This window comes from Chelon labrosus (assembly GCF_963514085.1).
Source record: "Chelon labrosus genome assembly, chromosome: 14".
NCBI classification, from domain to species: Eukaryota; Metazoa; Chordata; class Actinopteri; order Mugiliformes; family Mugilidae; genus Chelon; species Chelon labrosus.
Genome location: NC_140347.1, coordinates 17,223,616 through 17,238,568, shown reverse-complemented (window position 1 = coordinate 17,238,568; position 14,953 = coordinate 17,223,616). Strand labels below are relative to the sequence as shown.

The following is a 14,953-nucleotide window of genomic DNA, read 5'->3' as shown; positions in this document are numbered from 1 at the left end:
ACTGGAATTTCTTGATCCTATTTCATGTCCTTTGCACGATTTGTAATGAAGTTTATTTGCACAGGCTATTACTCATTTTAGTGCATCCATTGCACCTAACTGGGTAAATCCAAGGTTTTCAGCAAAGAGTAACTAATAGATGAAGTGTCCCGCCTCCAGTAGCCCGGCTTTTTGTTTGTGGACAGTCAGATCCAGAGCTTCACACCAGACCAGTGAGAAAATTCTGCAAAAATAGATTTGATGACTCAAAAGCTTGCAGCTGTGTGGTAAAATCTCTGAAAGTCAGCTGTTGTGAAGTCAACTCCAGAGCAGTGCAATACAAGTGCAAATGTAGATGTCTCAGAATTTCAAAATAAAGCTTTCCCATGTCAAAAATTAAACTCTCTACACATGTGCAGCAGTTTTCAGATCACGATTTAGAAGGTTTCAAACCAAAAAACCCATAGCACCTTGGAACGTCTGAAAACAATAGAAGTTGCTGCGCTTGTGAAGAAGGAAAATTGTGATGTAAAATAACATTACACAGAGAATTCTGTGCTCTGTAAACCTGTTGTGATTTCCTGTTTGTGACTAGTGGAGCGGGAGTAAATTGTCTGTGACAGCGGAAGCCATTAAAGTCGTTTGAGTGTCTGTCTCCTCGCACCATCAAAGTCTTGTTAGAATCATATTATTATATTAATTCTGAAGTGCAGCCAGAAGCCGTCTGTGCCACTGCTTGTGGCAGAGAGCCAAGATCTATTTCTTTCAACGAGAGAGGAACTGGGTGATGGCGGTCGGATGGCCAGAGAGGGAAAAGCAGAAAGCTGAAGACTCAGACTGGTAGGAAGGGTCTGTGCTGGCATGTAAACAAGATGTGCTTTTGAGCTTTACTTTTTTTAATGTTCTTTAATGTTTGCGTTAGGGGTTGTACCAACTAGTCGACTTTAAGGCTCTTTTAGAGTACTGCGGGACCTATATGCCGTAACTTGCACATGCAGCCTGCGTGACTTCTGCATTATATTGACGCAGAAGCTACGGCGACAGCCCAGACCCCGACCATGCCCTGCACAGACCCTAGCACCGTAACTGACATGCACCTCCCCAGAAATGTAACTATGCTCAGCGGCGACGCAGACTTCAAGAGCTGTGATTGGTCCGCTTGGTAGTAGCGTGTTTCCACTTTAGTATATCATTTCAAGACTTTTAAAAAGATCTTGGAAAGTATATGTCCGTTTTAAACTATGTCCAGTCTATGTAATGCATTGTACATTGAGCAGAGTCTGTTGTGGAAGTAGTGATGGAAGCTTTGACCCAGCGTGGGTGCCTGCTAAAACTATACTCCACTGACAGCTAGCTTGCACATTAGCAATGTACTCATAAAGCTAAAAGGGTCAGAAAACCTGCACACAGTGTGAGGACATATTGTACTGTACATGCAGTATAATGCACTGTATGAGAGGAACGGTACATTAAAATCGTTTTTCTTGAAAGCGTGACTGTATTTATTTCCTGATTTTTTTGCTTTTTTTTTTTTTTTTGTCCCTGCACTCCTTTACTGAGTGATCGCTTTAGCGGTCCCAGCGTAAAAAACATATGCTGCCTCTCCCTGCGTTCTCGCTCAGGATTTGATTCAGGGTTTATATATAGCTGCCTGTTTGTTCAGTAGATTGTGATAGCTGTCTCCAGAGCGACCAACTTCTCCCTTCCCACTCACTGAAGCAAACTCTTGAGGATCTGTGCAGAGAGGCCTTGCAGTGAATCAAACTCTAATCTGATTACGTCGGCGCAAACTGGGCATCGTGTTTCGGTCAACATCTGTGCATCTGCGATAGGAGAGGCTACAGGTCTGAGCTGTCCTGTTGAACCTGCTCATGTGAGACGATTGCATGGCATGTTTTTTTGTCTTGTCACCACCATGAAATATAACCATACGTTGGAATCTAATTTGCAGTGTTTTGAACTTTTCAGTCCTGTGCAGTTTAATTACTTCTCAATGTCATATACACCAATCAGGCATAACGTTATGACCACCTTCCTAAAATTGTGTAGGTCTCCCTTGTGCCTCCAGAACAGTTGTGACTCATCAGAGAATGGACATGGACCTTCTGAGGGTGTCCTGTGGTGTCTGGCAACAGAATGTTGTTCGTGGGGGCCTTTGGGTCCTATGGGTTGAGGGGAGGGGCCTCTGTGGATCATCCCACATCCCCCAATTAGATCAGTTTGGGATCTAGTGAATTTGGAGGCCAGGTCAACACCTTGTGCTGTTCTTCATGTTTTTTTTTAGTTGTTCCTAAAGCTTTTTTGTGTGTGTTTTTGTGTCAGGGGATGGCTGCTGCCATCAAGGAGTGTCATTACTATGGGGTGCGGGTGCCTGGTCTGGTTTAGGTGGGTGCTACATGTCTAAGTAACATTGATGCCAGGTCCAAAAGTTTCCCAGCAGAACATTGAATTGTCACAAGATGGTCAGTGTTATTTTCTTCTCCTGTCAGTGGTCATAATGTTATGCCTGATTGGTGTATGTAGCTTTGTAACTAGATGATGGGATGGAACTTTATCGACCTTAAACCTTAACTTTTGTGATGAGGTGTGCAGTGGGAACAGTAAGGAGGGATTTACCTTAGGACTGCAGACAGGAGCTGGGTGTGTTGTTGTGTGAGTAAATCTATAGTGTTATATAGAAAGGGCAATGCTCTGTAGGGCCTTAAAAGTTTAAAATGAATTCGATACCTTACAGGTGCCCAGTAGAGTACGTAGGATGTGAGTGATGCGGTCTTATCTCTTGGAATTTGTTAGAAGTCTTGCAGTTATCTTGAAGTTGTGGGTTTCACAGGGAACTGAGCTAAACCTGCATCTTCTTTCCCCTGGACTACAGATGAGTCACTACAGTATCATCATAAATGTCTTTGGAGTTTGGAATAGTCAAGACTGGTTTAAAGCAACACATCCACTCACTAAATGCTTAGTTTGCAGGTTCAATTTGACGTGTTTAACCCATCCTTGTCTCAGATGGATTGTATTCAAGATTCAGATGGATCTTTTTCTGTCTCCGTCACTCTTTCTGTCCTTTGTCTTCCTCTGCAGATTGAAGACATCATCACTCGCATCCAGGACGAGACGGACGGCGTGCCCATCAGAACCGTCAAGAGCTTCATGACTAAAATCCCCAGTGTTGTTACAGGTAAGAAATGGAGAGAAAAAACAGACCAAGATGTCAAAGACAGACAGTGAGGGAGCCGGCGCTGTGCCAACATTAAGTGTAAAAGTGCACCAGTGATGGACAGTGAGTACCTGGCGAGCAGAGATGAGTGAAAGATAAAAGGGGATTGTGGGAAATGCTGAGATCCTTGTGTTCCTGGAAAGCTCAAAAGATGACATTTCAGTCACTTGTTCCCAGGGTGATTTGTTTATGGAAAGTGTTTTCATTTGACATTTTGGAAATAAAGCGTTATTCTCTTTATAGTAAATAGATAGATGAAAAGAATAAAATCCCTAATACGACGGCAAATGGTCCTTTTCACGCTTGTGAGATAAAATGTGAATAGCAGGGGTGGGGATGCATGTTAAGAGACTGTCTGCTGCCAAACGGGGGAACAAAATGGTGTTTCACCCGACAGCCCACTGATGAAATGATTTGAAAGTCCTTGCCTTCGCAGCGTCCGGATCTGGGCATCTGTCTGTGGAGACGTGCCCACACAAAATCACAACACGTGCACAGCTAGTCCCGTGTGATGCATCGTACAACAGTTATCTTTCTGCCGGGGATATTAGGGTAGCAGTTATCTTTTATTGCAACATGGCCATACCATATTCTTGATTTTAAACTATTCACAATGTGCTAAGTATTGCAGTAACATATATTTTAACTGCAAATTACACCAATCAGGCGTAACATAATGACCACCTTCCTAATATTGTGTAGGTCTCCCTTGTGTCTCCAAAACAGTTGTGACTTATCAGTGAATGGACATGTCCTGTGCTGTCTGGCAACAGAATGGTGTTAGTGGGGGCCTTTGGGTCCTATAGGTTGAGGGGAGGGGCCTCTGTGGATCATCCCACAGATACTTGATCAGTTTGGGATCTAGTGAATTTGGAGGCCAGGTCAACACCTTGTGCTGTTCTTTATGTTTATTTGAGTTGTCCCTAAAACGGTTTTGTGTGTGTGCCTGTGTCATTGGGATGGGGGTGCCTGGTCTGGTCTAGGTGGGTGCTACATGTCTAAGTAACATCCAATGCCATGACCAAAAGTTTCCCAGCAGAACACTGAATTGTCACAAGATGGTCAATGATGTTTACTGTCAGTGGTCATAATGTTGTGCCTGTTCAGTGCAGATCTCCAAAAGAAACTTAATTCTCAACTATAAAGTAAGTCCTGCCAGTTCTTATGTGCCAGTCAACCAGGTTGCTCACAGTGTGAAACATCACATCTCCTTACTTGTAAAGAAAATCCAATACTGCCGCCATTTTTGTTTTACCAACAAACAATATTTGCAATTATTTATTTATATCATAAAAGCCTTATACCAGCCTTTTGCCACACAAAATAGTGGGATTTCACCAACCCATAGTGATTATAGAGCTTTAGTTTCTCATCTTTGGACAAAGGCTAGATAGTCTTAATCTGCTGATAGAGAAAATAAAATCAAAATTAAATTGTTGTGGTGTAAAAAATACATAAACAGAACAAAAAATAATTTTATGAGGCAAACCTCCCTTATCCCTTTGTAGTTTGTGATCATATTTTAGAACCTAACCAAACTAGATCTCCAGATGAGTCAAATATCCAAATCACAGCACGTGTTGCAGCTGCTCAGACTCCTGCTCTCTTGCTTCTGCAGTGGTTCACTGGAGAATAGCTCAATAGCTGGAGGTAAAGTGGGAGGACAACGTATGATTAAATGTTTGGAAAAGAAAGTGTGAGTGTGGATACGGAATGAGTAATGCTGTCCTCCTACTGTCAAGGTGCCCTTAAGCAAGGCAATCAACCCCCGACTGCCTCAGAAGAGCTGTTGCTGTAGGTGTGAGTGTGCTGAACTGTGCTGATGTGAAAACATACTCTGTCAAAATAAAGAATAATAAAAAATCTCAATATTTGAACTTGACAGGTAGGGACAGATCTTCTTGCCTATTGGCTGTAATCGCTTTGATGGGCAAATCACTAAATCACTTTAAAAGGCTAGAGTTGCAGTGTGAGGCTTTGACACAACACAAACAAATAAAAAACAAAACAAAGAATAGCTATTAACACTCTTCTTTTTCTCCCCCTCATTCGTTGCATTTATGGAAGATACATTATCCCAGTGTGCCATAGGCAAAGTGTATCAATAAACACAATTATTCCAGTAGCGGATAGATGTGGGGAACAGAAGCTCAGATGTTTGCATCCGAGCGCCGAAGGCCAGAAAACTAATGAATGACGGGGAACTAAACACCGACTCGCTCAGGAAAGCTGAGGGGAAGCACAGATGAGATGATATTCTAACTCTGCTGTAAATAAGGCTTTTTTTGGCATAAAAGTCTGTAAACATTCCTTCTCCTGGGCTCCAGTGTCATGAGATGATTTAACATTTTTGGAATTGGTTTATTATTAAAATTTGTATTTAAAAAATATACGTTTGCAGACTTTCTCCTGTTGCACATCGTTTTCTGTTATGTCTTTTGTTTTATCAGACGAACAAAAGGCAGCGATATTTTTTAAATCCCACTTGAATTGTGCCATGCACTGCACATACAGTTTGACGCAATCTTTTAGCTGTTTCCCTAAACATAAAGAATGTAGATTTGAAGTGCAGACTGTAAGCTTTAACTTGAAGGTATTCACATCCAAATTAGAGGAAAAATGAAGAAAGTACTACCATTTTCATCCACAATCCCTTTTTTAAGGGGTTAGAAAGCGATCGGACACTTGACTCAGGAGTTGTTTCATGAACAGATGGTGGGGATATGCCTTCATCATTATTTCATCATATTTCTTAATCAGCTAAGCGGGTGAAAGGTCTGGAGTCGTGTCTAGGTGTGGCGTTGACATGTGGAAAATACTTAATTTAATTCAATGATCAATATGTTTTGATAAACCACTTAAAGAACAAATGTTTTTTCCATTCACTGACAGTTTCTTGCCTTATTGCATAACGTTTCTTTATAACTATACACTCTGTAACAGTTGTTTGTCTCTCCCTTTCTAACCTTATTCAGGTACAGACATTGTACAGTGGCTCATGAAGAATCTGGCCATCGAGGATCCAGGTATGTTATGAAAAAAAAAAATTACTTCAGACTGTAAATAAAGCCTCAATCTCCCCTGACAACAGTCATTTTGTTTGAAAGCTTTATTTACTAAGACATGTAAACACTTCATGAAATTCAGGGACACAGGCACCGTGGTAGGTAGGTGGTAGGGACTGCAAGACTTTCTTTAGAAAACTGTTTTATTATTTTATTTATCATTGAGGTGGTTACAATACGTGGAGTACAGATAGTATTCAGTAGTATCTGCAGAAAGCTAAAGGTTATTTTGGTGGATGCAGAGACGAAACAACAACACAGACTGTGCAGGAAAATAACCATTTCAACAAAAATACTGGCTAGCTTTTCATGTACTTTTGTTGTTTAGTTGCCGGAGCCTGAGGAGTTGTGGTGGGAGAGGAGTCTTTATTGCTGGTACAATAGCCCACAGCCTGCACAATGATTCAGTGACTGAGTCATCCTTGTACACCCCAAACACCTCAGGGCCGAATCCTTTAGAAGAAATCTAATTTAGATTAAAATGACACAATAGACATCCAAAATACACGCCTGTCTTTCCTTTAAATGTTTGGCAGCTGATCTGTTTTATTATATTCATGCTTTTTGCCAAGATATTGCTTTCATAAGTGCTGCATTTGATCTCATTGTCCTTATTTTGTTGCCACTGAGTCAATTACCTCCACATCGATATTACATTGCTGATAATCCGAGGAGTGATGAGAAATCCACTGTGATTTGTTTGGCTCATTTTGCAGCTGAGGCCATGCACATCGGGAGTCTCATCGCAGCTCAGGGGTACTTCTTCCCTATCTCAGACCACGTCCTCTCCCTCAAAGATGATGGCACTTTCTACCGCTTTCAGGTGAGCAGGAACAAGCTGATACTTAATGTGCAACCTTTTTTTGTAAACTAGCGTCATTGACAGGTTTGGGTTGCATTGTCAATTGATAATGCAAGAATCTCTCTCTTTTGTCACCTGATACTAATTTAAATATCAAATGTCACCAAGAAAGTAAATCCACTGATTCTGCTACGATTACCATTACACAAGAGGTCACTGCAAAGGCAACTGTGATGTATCTAGTTGCCCAATTTGTGAGACCAGATTGACTTTGGCGAGACATCTGCTCGAATAGTTAGCATAGAAGAGGTAAGAAGTTTACAACCGTACTGCAGATGCTCCATGTAATTATTCTACGTTTAACTTTAATTTCAGGACAATAAGAGAACGTTGTTGCAACGTTTCTAGTTTTAAGACGTGCCAGAATCCGTACCTTTGTGTTGACTGGTCCACCATTCGATTTAGCCTTTCACGTGCCTAAACGTAAGATTGCTTGTAATCATGTAACTTTCCATGTAGAGCCATTATTAGTGCTTCTAAGTAGATGTAGACATGCAAACCTATGACTGGTTGACCACTAAAGCGTGGTACACTGTGACCTTTGGATGTTGAAATGTGAAAGTGGCAACATCTTTGGTTGTGGTTCTAACAAAGACTGGGACTGAAATGACCTTCTGTGACCGTCTGTTCACCTATCAAAGAGCACTGTGAAAGAATTTCTAATTAACGTGATATCACAAATATTCTTTAGTCTGGACAAGTGTGTTTTGACAAAAAGGTCAGTTCATATAAGACGCTACAACTCACAAACTTATGTTTGTGCAAGCTATAAAAATAGCTACCTCAAGTCATTTCTTTCTGTAGCCATGAGCAGGTGCGTGTTCTCCACCTCTTGCTCTTCTTCGTAGTCTTTTCCACTCACGTAAATAGGATTATTTCAAGGCTCGAGTCTGGATTAACTTTATTGTTTACCCTTATTGCAGTGTAATTTGATTCCACATACAGTTAATACATTTTGACCTTGTCAATGTTTGTTCCTTCTGACTGGGGTTGGAGCCTACTAAGGATTGTATGGTACGTAAGTTTCGTAGGTCCATGTTGCACAGTGCCCGCTGTTGTTATGGTGTTGAACTTGGAAAACTTTATATCTGTCAAGTGACAGTATGTTAGCGTTGTTTTTGTGAGCATGTTAGCATAATGATGTTCGCATTTAGCTCAAAGTACTGTTGTGCCTCAGAGAGCTACCAGTGAGGCCGTAGTTTTATTGCTGTGTCCAAACTACAGGTCAAAAAGCAACAGGCCACTATAAATCTTCAATGGAAGCTAGCGATATGAAGCTATAAACTGAGATGCTCACAGAGTGATCCAATGATGTGGTGAAGAGTTTGCCAATCATACGTTGTGTTTCTCTAGCTGACATCAGCCGGCGCTTAAGCAATACTTCGTGGCGTCTCGCTGACACCGTGGCTGGCCACACTTAGTTGTTTTGTTTTCTTGCTTTTAGAAAGAACATAGAATTAATCTTTTTAAAGCTACGTATAGAAGCTTTTATAAAGATCTGGATTCAAGTCAAGAAGGTCCATCTTGTAAAAGCAGTGACAAAAAAGGGCTTAGTTAAGACGTTCTGTTGTCAATGTCTGGTAAAAGCAAAGAAATACAGTTTAGCAGCAATATAATTTACAATATTAGGTCTTCCTCTAGTTCTTTTAGCCCTTTGTAAATAGAATAGAGATTAGTTTCTCTATTACTCTGCATCTTTTGTACAGACATAATCTTGCACCAGCTTCCTTCATCATTCTGCATTATTGTAATATGCTGAAAGTCCAACAAGGTTAATCTGACGGTAAGGGCGACTACTTGCACAAACACCCCATCAGCCGTTGAAGATTACTTGCTCGGCTGTGGAATTACAGCACACTGATCTTGATCTTGATGACAAAAAGGCCTTGTCCACCATCTCCAGCTTCTTGTTGGGATCCTGCGACCCTATTAAAAATGAATGGTGATCTGTTAAAATATTCATCAAGCGAGCAGGGGGAAGCTGGTCTGGGTTTGGGTTGAGTAGGCAGCTACCAAAAGCCTGACAGGGACTCGTTGTGTGGAGTAGTACGCTACAATTAGAGTCTCCTCAAGGCACGAAAAAGGAAAGTAAAGCCTGCTGACAGGTCCAGCCTCCTTCACTGTTCACGGATAAGACATCGGCGTCAAAGTCACAGATTAATTATGCTGGACCGTTTTATCCTGAATTCCCTAATTAAAATAAGGGAACTGTGTTTTCAGATTCCTCAGAAGGGAATGGCAAAGAGGTCATGTGGTGAGGTTAGAGCGATCTCTGCGTAGCATCTTATAGAGAGTCAAGTTGGTAGGTTGAATCTCCACCGGGGCTTGTGGAGAAGTCTAATTAAACCAGACGGCGGTGCGTAGTTTGACCTTCGTTCTCCTCCTTCAAAGTGACGTGAGATGGGAGGAGGAGAGCTGAAAGGATTTCATTTTGGAGGCAAATTAAATGCAAGACTAAACACAGAAGGTAAATCAAAACAGTTAACACCATGCATTATCTCCCCTGACTGAAATGACTGCAGATGTTCGTAAAAACCTTTCTAGGTGCTTTTTTTTTTCTTTCTGATTGTTTATTTTCCATATTTGATCACTCTTCCTTTTGCCGTGATGCTGCAGTGTTTTCATGCCCCTGCAACACCCCACTCTTAGTCTGCAGTTTCAGGAGTTTCAGGAGTCAGCTATTCTCAATGTGTTCAATCCTGATAAAAAAATATATATATATTTTGATTGCACACACAGCGCGGCACCGCAATCATGTGCACTCCAGTGTCTCACAGGAAAACAAATGTATCGTGAAGGTCATCGTCCTCACTCCACTTTTTCGTCCATTAGTTGTTAACTCACAGAGCGGCCTCAGGGGTTCGGCAGATAATCGCCAGCGATTGCAGCATCTCTTTTGAAACTCACATTTTCTTTTTGCTCACCCCCCACCCTCCAGGCACCGTACTTCTGGCCGTCCAACTGTTGGGAGCCTGAGAACACAGACTATGGTGAGAAACTTGCGGCTTTGGTTTTACCTTGATGTAAACATTTTATTCGTTTGTGTTTTATCTTGGCAGTGAACCACATGCTCTCCTTTGTGTTTTAAAGAGCGATGTTCAGTCATAAAAATCGATGTTTTTAAACATGAATATAGTACCTCTGCACGGGAGGAAAAATATACTATACCATAGTTGAGGTAGGAGCTGTCAATCAATATAATTGATTTAACAGCATGATGTCACGGGGCTCCAAATTCAGAACTTCACTTTATCTGATTTGGATCAAATTTCTGCCCCACTGGGAGAATAAAACAGTCCTGATGGCCATTACTTTTCATAATAATGTTATTGGTGCACTCAGTGTATAGGTTTAATGCTAATGAGGCCGTGAGAGTGGAACCTACACCGATCAGCCACAACATTATGATAGGAGGAGAAGTAAATATCATTGACCATCTTTTGACATATCAATGTAATGCTCGGAAACCTTTGGACCTGGCATTCATTACTTAGACATGTACCTAGACCAGACCAGGCATCCCCACCCCATAGTAATGACAGACATCCCCAGGAGGATGCAGCCTGACACAGACACACACACAAAAACGGTTTAGGAACAACTCAAAAAAAAAAACTTGAAGAACAGAACAGAATAGAATAGAAGCTTTATTGTCATTGTATAACAATGCAACGAAATTTCGTGTGCACAAGGTGTTGACCTGGCCTCCAAACTCACTAGATCCCAAACTGATTAAGTACCTGTGGGATGATCCACTAACAACATCCTGTTACCAGACAGCACAGGACACCCTCAGAAGGCCCATGTCCATTCTCTTATGAGCCACAACTGTTTTGGAGGCACAAGGGAGACCTACACACTATTAGGAAGGTGGTCATAATGTTATGTCTGATCGGTGTATACTTTTAACGTCAGCAGAGATTAAATAAACGGATTCACTCCGCTGTGTTTTATTATCGAGCCCCGTTCTGAACCCCGAACAGCACTTCAAAATGTTTCATGAACCCTGTTTGAACACCACTGAGCAACACAGTGATGCTAATGTTACCTGAGTGGTTCTTACTGAGCTGCTAAACTCAAAACTTACAGTAACTTTAACGCAGAGTAGAGTTTGTAGACCATATCTCACTGTCACTCCTGCACACTATAAAACCAATTAGATGTTCCACAGTAGTGCTATATTTTGGTTTATGTGGTACCTTAAAGGGTACTTTTGACTTCTTTGAGGTGGAGTTTTATGAAGGCATTATATCAACTGTCAGTATATTACCTAGAGTAGATGGTGGTAAAAGCATAGTTCCAGTGAAACCAAGCAATCGACTGCTTTGGATGTAAAAACAAGGCCCACACTGGAAAAAAAAAAAAAAAAAGTAAATCTATATGTAAATCTATATTTAGAATATGATTACATGTTCACACCTACTGCAGCTGTGGCAAACTTGCAGGTACAATTCAAGTGGAATAATATTTTTCTACCGTTTGAAGGCTGCATGTATTGTAAAGGTTAAACTGCTTCTGACAATGAAATTATTTCTCTGTTGTGTGCTTCAGCGAAGAGTCAAAGGAACACGAATGTTCGGTTCTAGAGGCTTTAATTGGCGCAAATCAATTCGAGGAAATATGTGTGGGAGACTTTGATCCTGTGTGGGACTTGTGGATTGTGCCACTAGAGAGATAATTACACAACCGGACCACAAACATATTATACATGAACGTAAATACAAACTACCTCCATCTGAGCTTTTTATTGAATCACAGCTGACAGGATTAGTCGATCGCTGCTCCCGCTCTTCATCTTGACACGTTGGCATCCGTGGCTGTGGTTCAGGGCCTCTTCACGCGCTTTCACTCATAATCCAAAAGAGGACAGACAGCTCAAAACTGATTATGCTCCATACCACGTGTGGTGGGGAGATGCACAGATGAGTGGCTGCATGTGATAAATGCAACGTGTGATAAATTCCAGTCTTCGATCCTCTCTCGCCCCCTCAGCTATCTACCTGTGCAAGCGGACCATGCAGAATAAGACGAGGCTGGAGCTGGCAGATTACGAGGCGGTGAGTGTCGAACTATTCCTGCGAGCTGCTGGCATTGATCTGGGTGTCCAGCTAGAGGCAGAAAAAATCACAACCTCTTAAAGGTCAGATGAGGTGCACGCGTGTGATGATATGAGACCTAAATTGCTTCTAGCGGCTTTAAACTGTGGTGTGGCTTATTTAGTTTTAAAACCAACTTTTTTCTTTGTGGACTTCACATCGATCTTGTCTTTAACAGGAGAACTTAGCCAGGCTGCAGAGAGCCTTCGCCAGGAAGTGGGAGTTTATCTACATGCAGGCCGAGGCCCAGGTCAAGTAAGTGTGCTCTGTTACCGAGGCAACACATGCAACTACTGTGGTCACAGACACCGAAGGTAAAGACCGAACAATACGGTGCGATGTCAGTGTGATCTCCTATATCATGAGCAGGGAGTGTTTCTCACAGACCTCATTTAACCCTCCTGTAGAGTAACTTCATGGAAGATTATCTGTCCAGTATACATATATATATATATATATATATATGTATATATTTATTTTTTTTAAACCGCCAATGATAGAGTGATATTTTAAGTCAGACACAAAACAGCGGGACCCCTGCATGACTAAAAGTGGCTTCTTCACTTTGTTATTGTGGAACCTCAAACAGGTCCAGTTTCCTTTTGTCTTAGCGTGTTTTTTAGAAAGCTATTAGGTTGAGCTATCCACTGATCAGGCATAACATTATGACCACCTTCCTAATATTGTGTAGGTCTCCCTTGTGCCTCCAAAACAGTTGGGCCTCATCAGAGAATGGACATGGGCCTTCTGAGGGTGTCCTGTGGTGTCTGGCAACAGAATTTGGTTAGTGGGGGCCTTTGGGTCCTCTGGGTTGAGGGGAGGGGCCTCTGTGGATCATCCCACAGATACTTGATCAGTTTGGGATCTAGTGAAGTTGGAGGCCAGGTCAACACCTTGTGCTCTTCTTCATGAGTTGTTCCTAAACCGTTTTTGTGTCTGTGTCAGGCTGCATCCTGCTGGGGATGTGTTTCATTGCTGTGGAGTGCGGGTGCCTGGTCTGGTCTAGGTGGGTGCTACATGTCTAAGTAACATCCACATGAATGAATGCCAGGTCCAAACATTTCTCAGCAGAACACTGAATTGCCACAAGATGGTCTATGTTGTTTTCTGCCAGTGGTCATAATGTTGTGGCTGATCGGTGTAAGTTGCGTAGAACTGGACGTTCTCAGGAAAGAGTACCTGAAAATAGTTTTCGTGACAGAGCTGGATCAATTCTGAACTTCAATAATGGAATAAAAAAAAAAAACACAACTAAAGATTTTTCTAAACTTTCTAATCCCCAGACTACTCAGACTCTTTTCTCCTCTAGTCCTCATTCAAATGCTGCACGTAATGCTGATGCTAGGGAAGCTGTATTCCTCACACCGACTGATCTCATCTGCAGGATCGACAGGAAGAAGGATAAAACCGAGAGGAAGATCCTCGACAGCCAGGAGAGAGCCTTCTGGGATGTCCACAGGCCTGTGGTAAGCCGCTGTGTGTGTGTGTGGAAGATTAAAGCTTCTCTTCCATCCACGTTCTCTTTCATTTCAATCTTTCCACAGCTTTCTCTTGGGTTACTGGAAAAAAAAATTAAATCAAAATCAGGTGTAATATTTAAAATGTTCACACTCTTTTTGTTTTATGTCCAGCCTGGATGTGTGAACACGACAGAGATGGACATCAGGAAATGTAGACGCATGAAGAATCCTCAAAGAGTTAAGAAGGTATGAGCTCGGGTGATAAGTTTTTCCTTACAGGTTCCTGAAAATGAAAGAGAATCTCCTTCTTTAAAGGTAGTTTTATAAAACCTTCACTGACTGGTAGCTGTGTGGACATGAGTGCTTTAAATTTCAAGACAACGCTATGTCGAAGCAAATTCATGCTTTTCCACGCTGCGAGAAATCAATAATAAGTTCTATCTCTTTGTTCCTTGTCCCATTTCTTCTCCTCGCTCGTGTTCCTACGGCCCAGTCAGTGTACGGGTTGGCAGAGGAGGGGACGCAGTCTCAGAGTCCCGTACACACTCCTTTGCAGCACTCCAGAAAAGGCACCAAGGAGGACGTGGAGAAAGAGGTAAAAGAATCGCTCCTAACGTTGCCACAAAAGCGTGAGCTTGTGTTATAAAGCACCTCCACATTTGTTCTGTCTCTGATTTTTACTCCACAAATCATTTGATTTCACAGTCACATACCCTTCACTGCACCTTCATCCTGTCCAACCATTTCAAATTCCTGTAGGTGACTAGCTGCTGTTGCCTTCGTGCACTACGAGCCCTCGATTATTTGAGACAGTTGCTTCCCTTTTTGCTCCAATCTAACAATCATATGATCAAATTCAACGCTCTGTAATAAAGGTCCTGTCATCTCCTCTTTCAGATCTTATTCCTGAACACCCAGCTCGATCGCCACTGTATGAAGATGTCCAAAGTTGCTGAAAGGTACGGGATGCTCCACATTCAGAGTCTAATCTTTATCTTGACTATATAGTGTTTGAAGGAGTCAGTGTTTCTCTCATAAAGCGTCTGCCGTCCCGTCTTCCCTGCTCTCTCCCCCATCTATAATCTAAAACACAAGCCTGTCCTCCACTTTCTTTTTTTTCTGTATCTCTGCTAGAGCGGAGACAGATGGAGGTAATTTTGATCTTGACACCCCGTCTGAACCTGTGGTGTTTGTCGTTTAGAAGCAGAGAAAAAGAAGTTTGGGATTTCTGAGAAGGGTTGTTGGTGCTATTTGGACACACACACACACACACA

At 41.9% G+C, this 14,953-nt stretch overlaps 1 protein-coding gene across 1 annotated transcript in view; it reads left to right on the top strand.

Moving 5' to 3' along the window:
* LOC311499090 (regulator of G-protein signaling 6-like) overlaps positions 1-14,953 on the top strand; it is an 87,262-nt gene that overhangs the window by 59,464 nt on the left and 12,845 nt on the right. The window contains exons 2-11 of the mRNA XM_084559937.1: positions 3,061-3,157; positions 6,172-6,222; positions 6,978-7,084; positions 10,062-10,113; positions 12,116-12,180; positions 12,398-12,474; positions 13,604-13,685; positions 13,851-13,925; positions 14,173-14,274; positions 14,577-14,638. Coding sequence (XP_084416063.1) covers positions 3,061-3,157; positions 6,172-6,222; positions 6,978-7,084; positions 10,062-10,113; positions 12,116-12,180; positions 12,398-12,474; positions 13,604-13,685; positions 13,851-13,925; positions 14,173-14,274; positions 14,577-14,638 — 770 coding nt within the window. The remainder of the gene's footprint in view (positions 1-3,060; positions 3,158-6,171; positions 6,223-6,977; positions 7,085-10,061; positions 10,114-12,115; positions 12,181-12,397; positions 12,475-13,603; positions 13,686-13,850; positions 13,926-14,172; positions 14,275-14,576; positions 14,639-14,953) is intronic.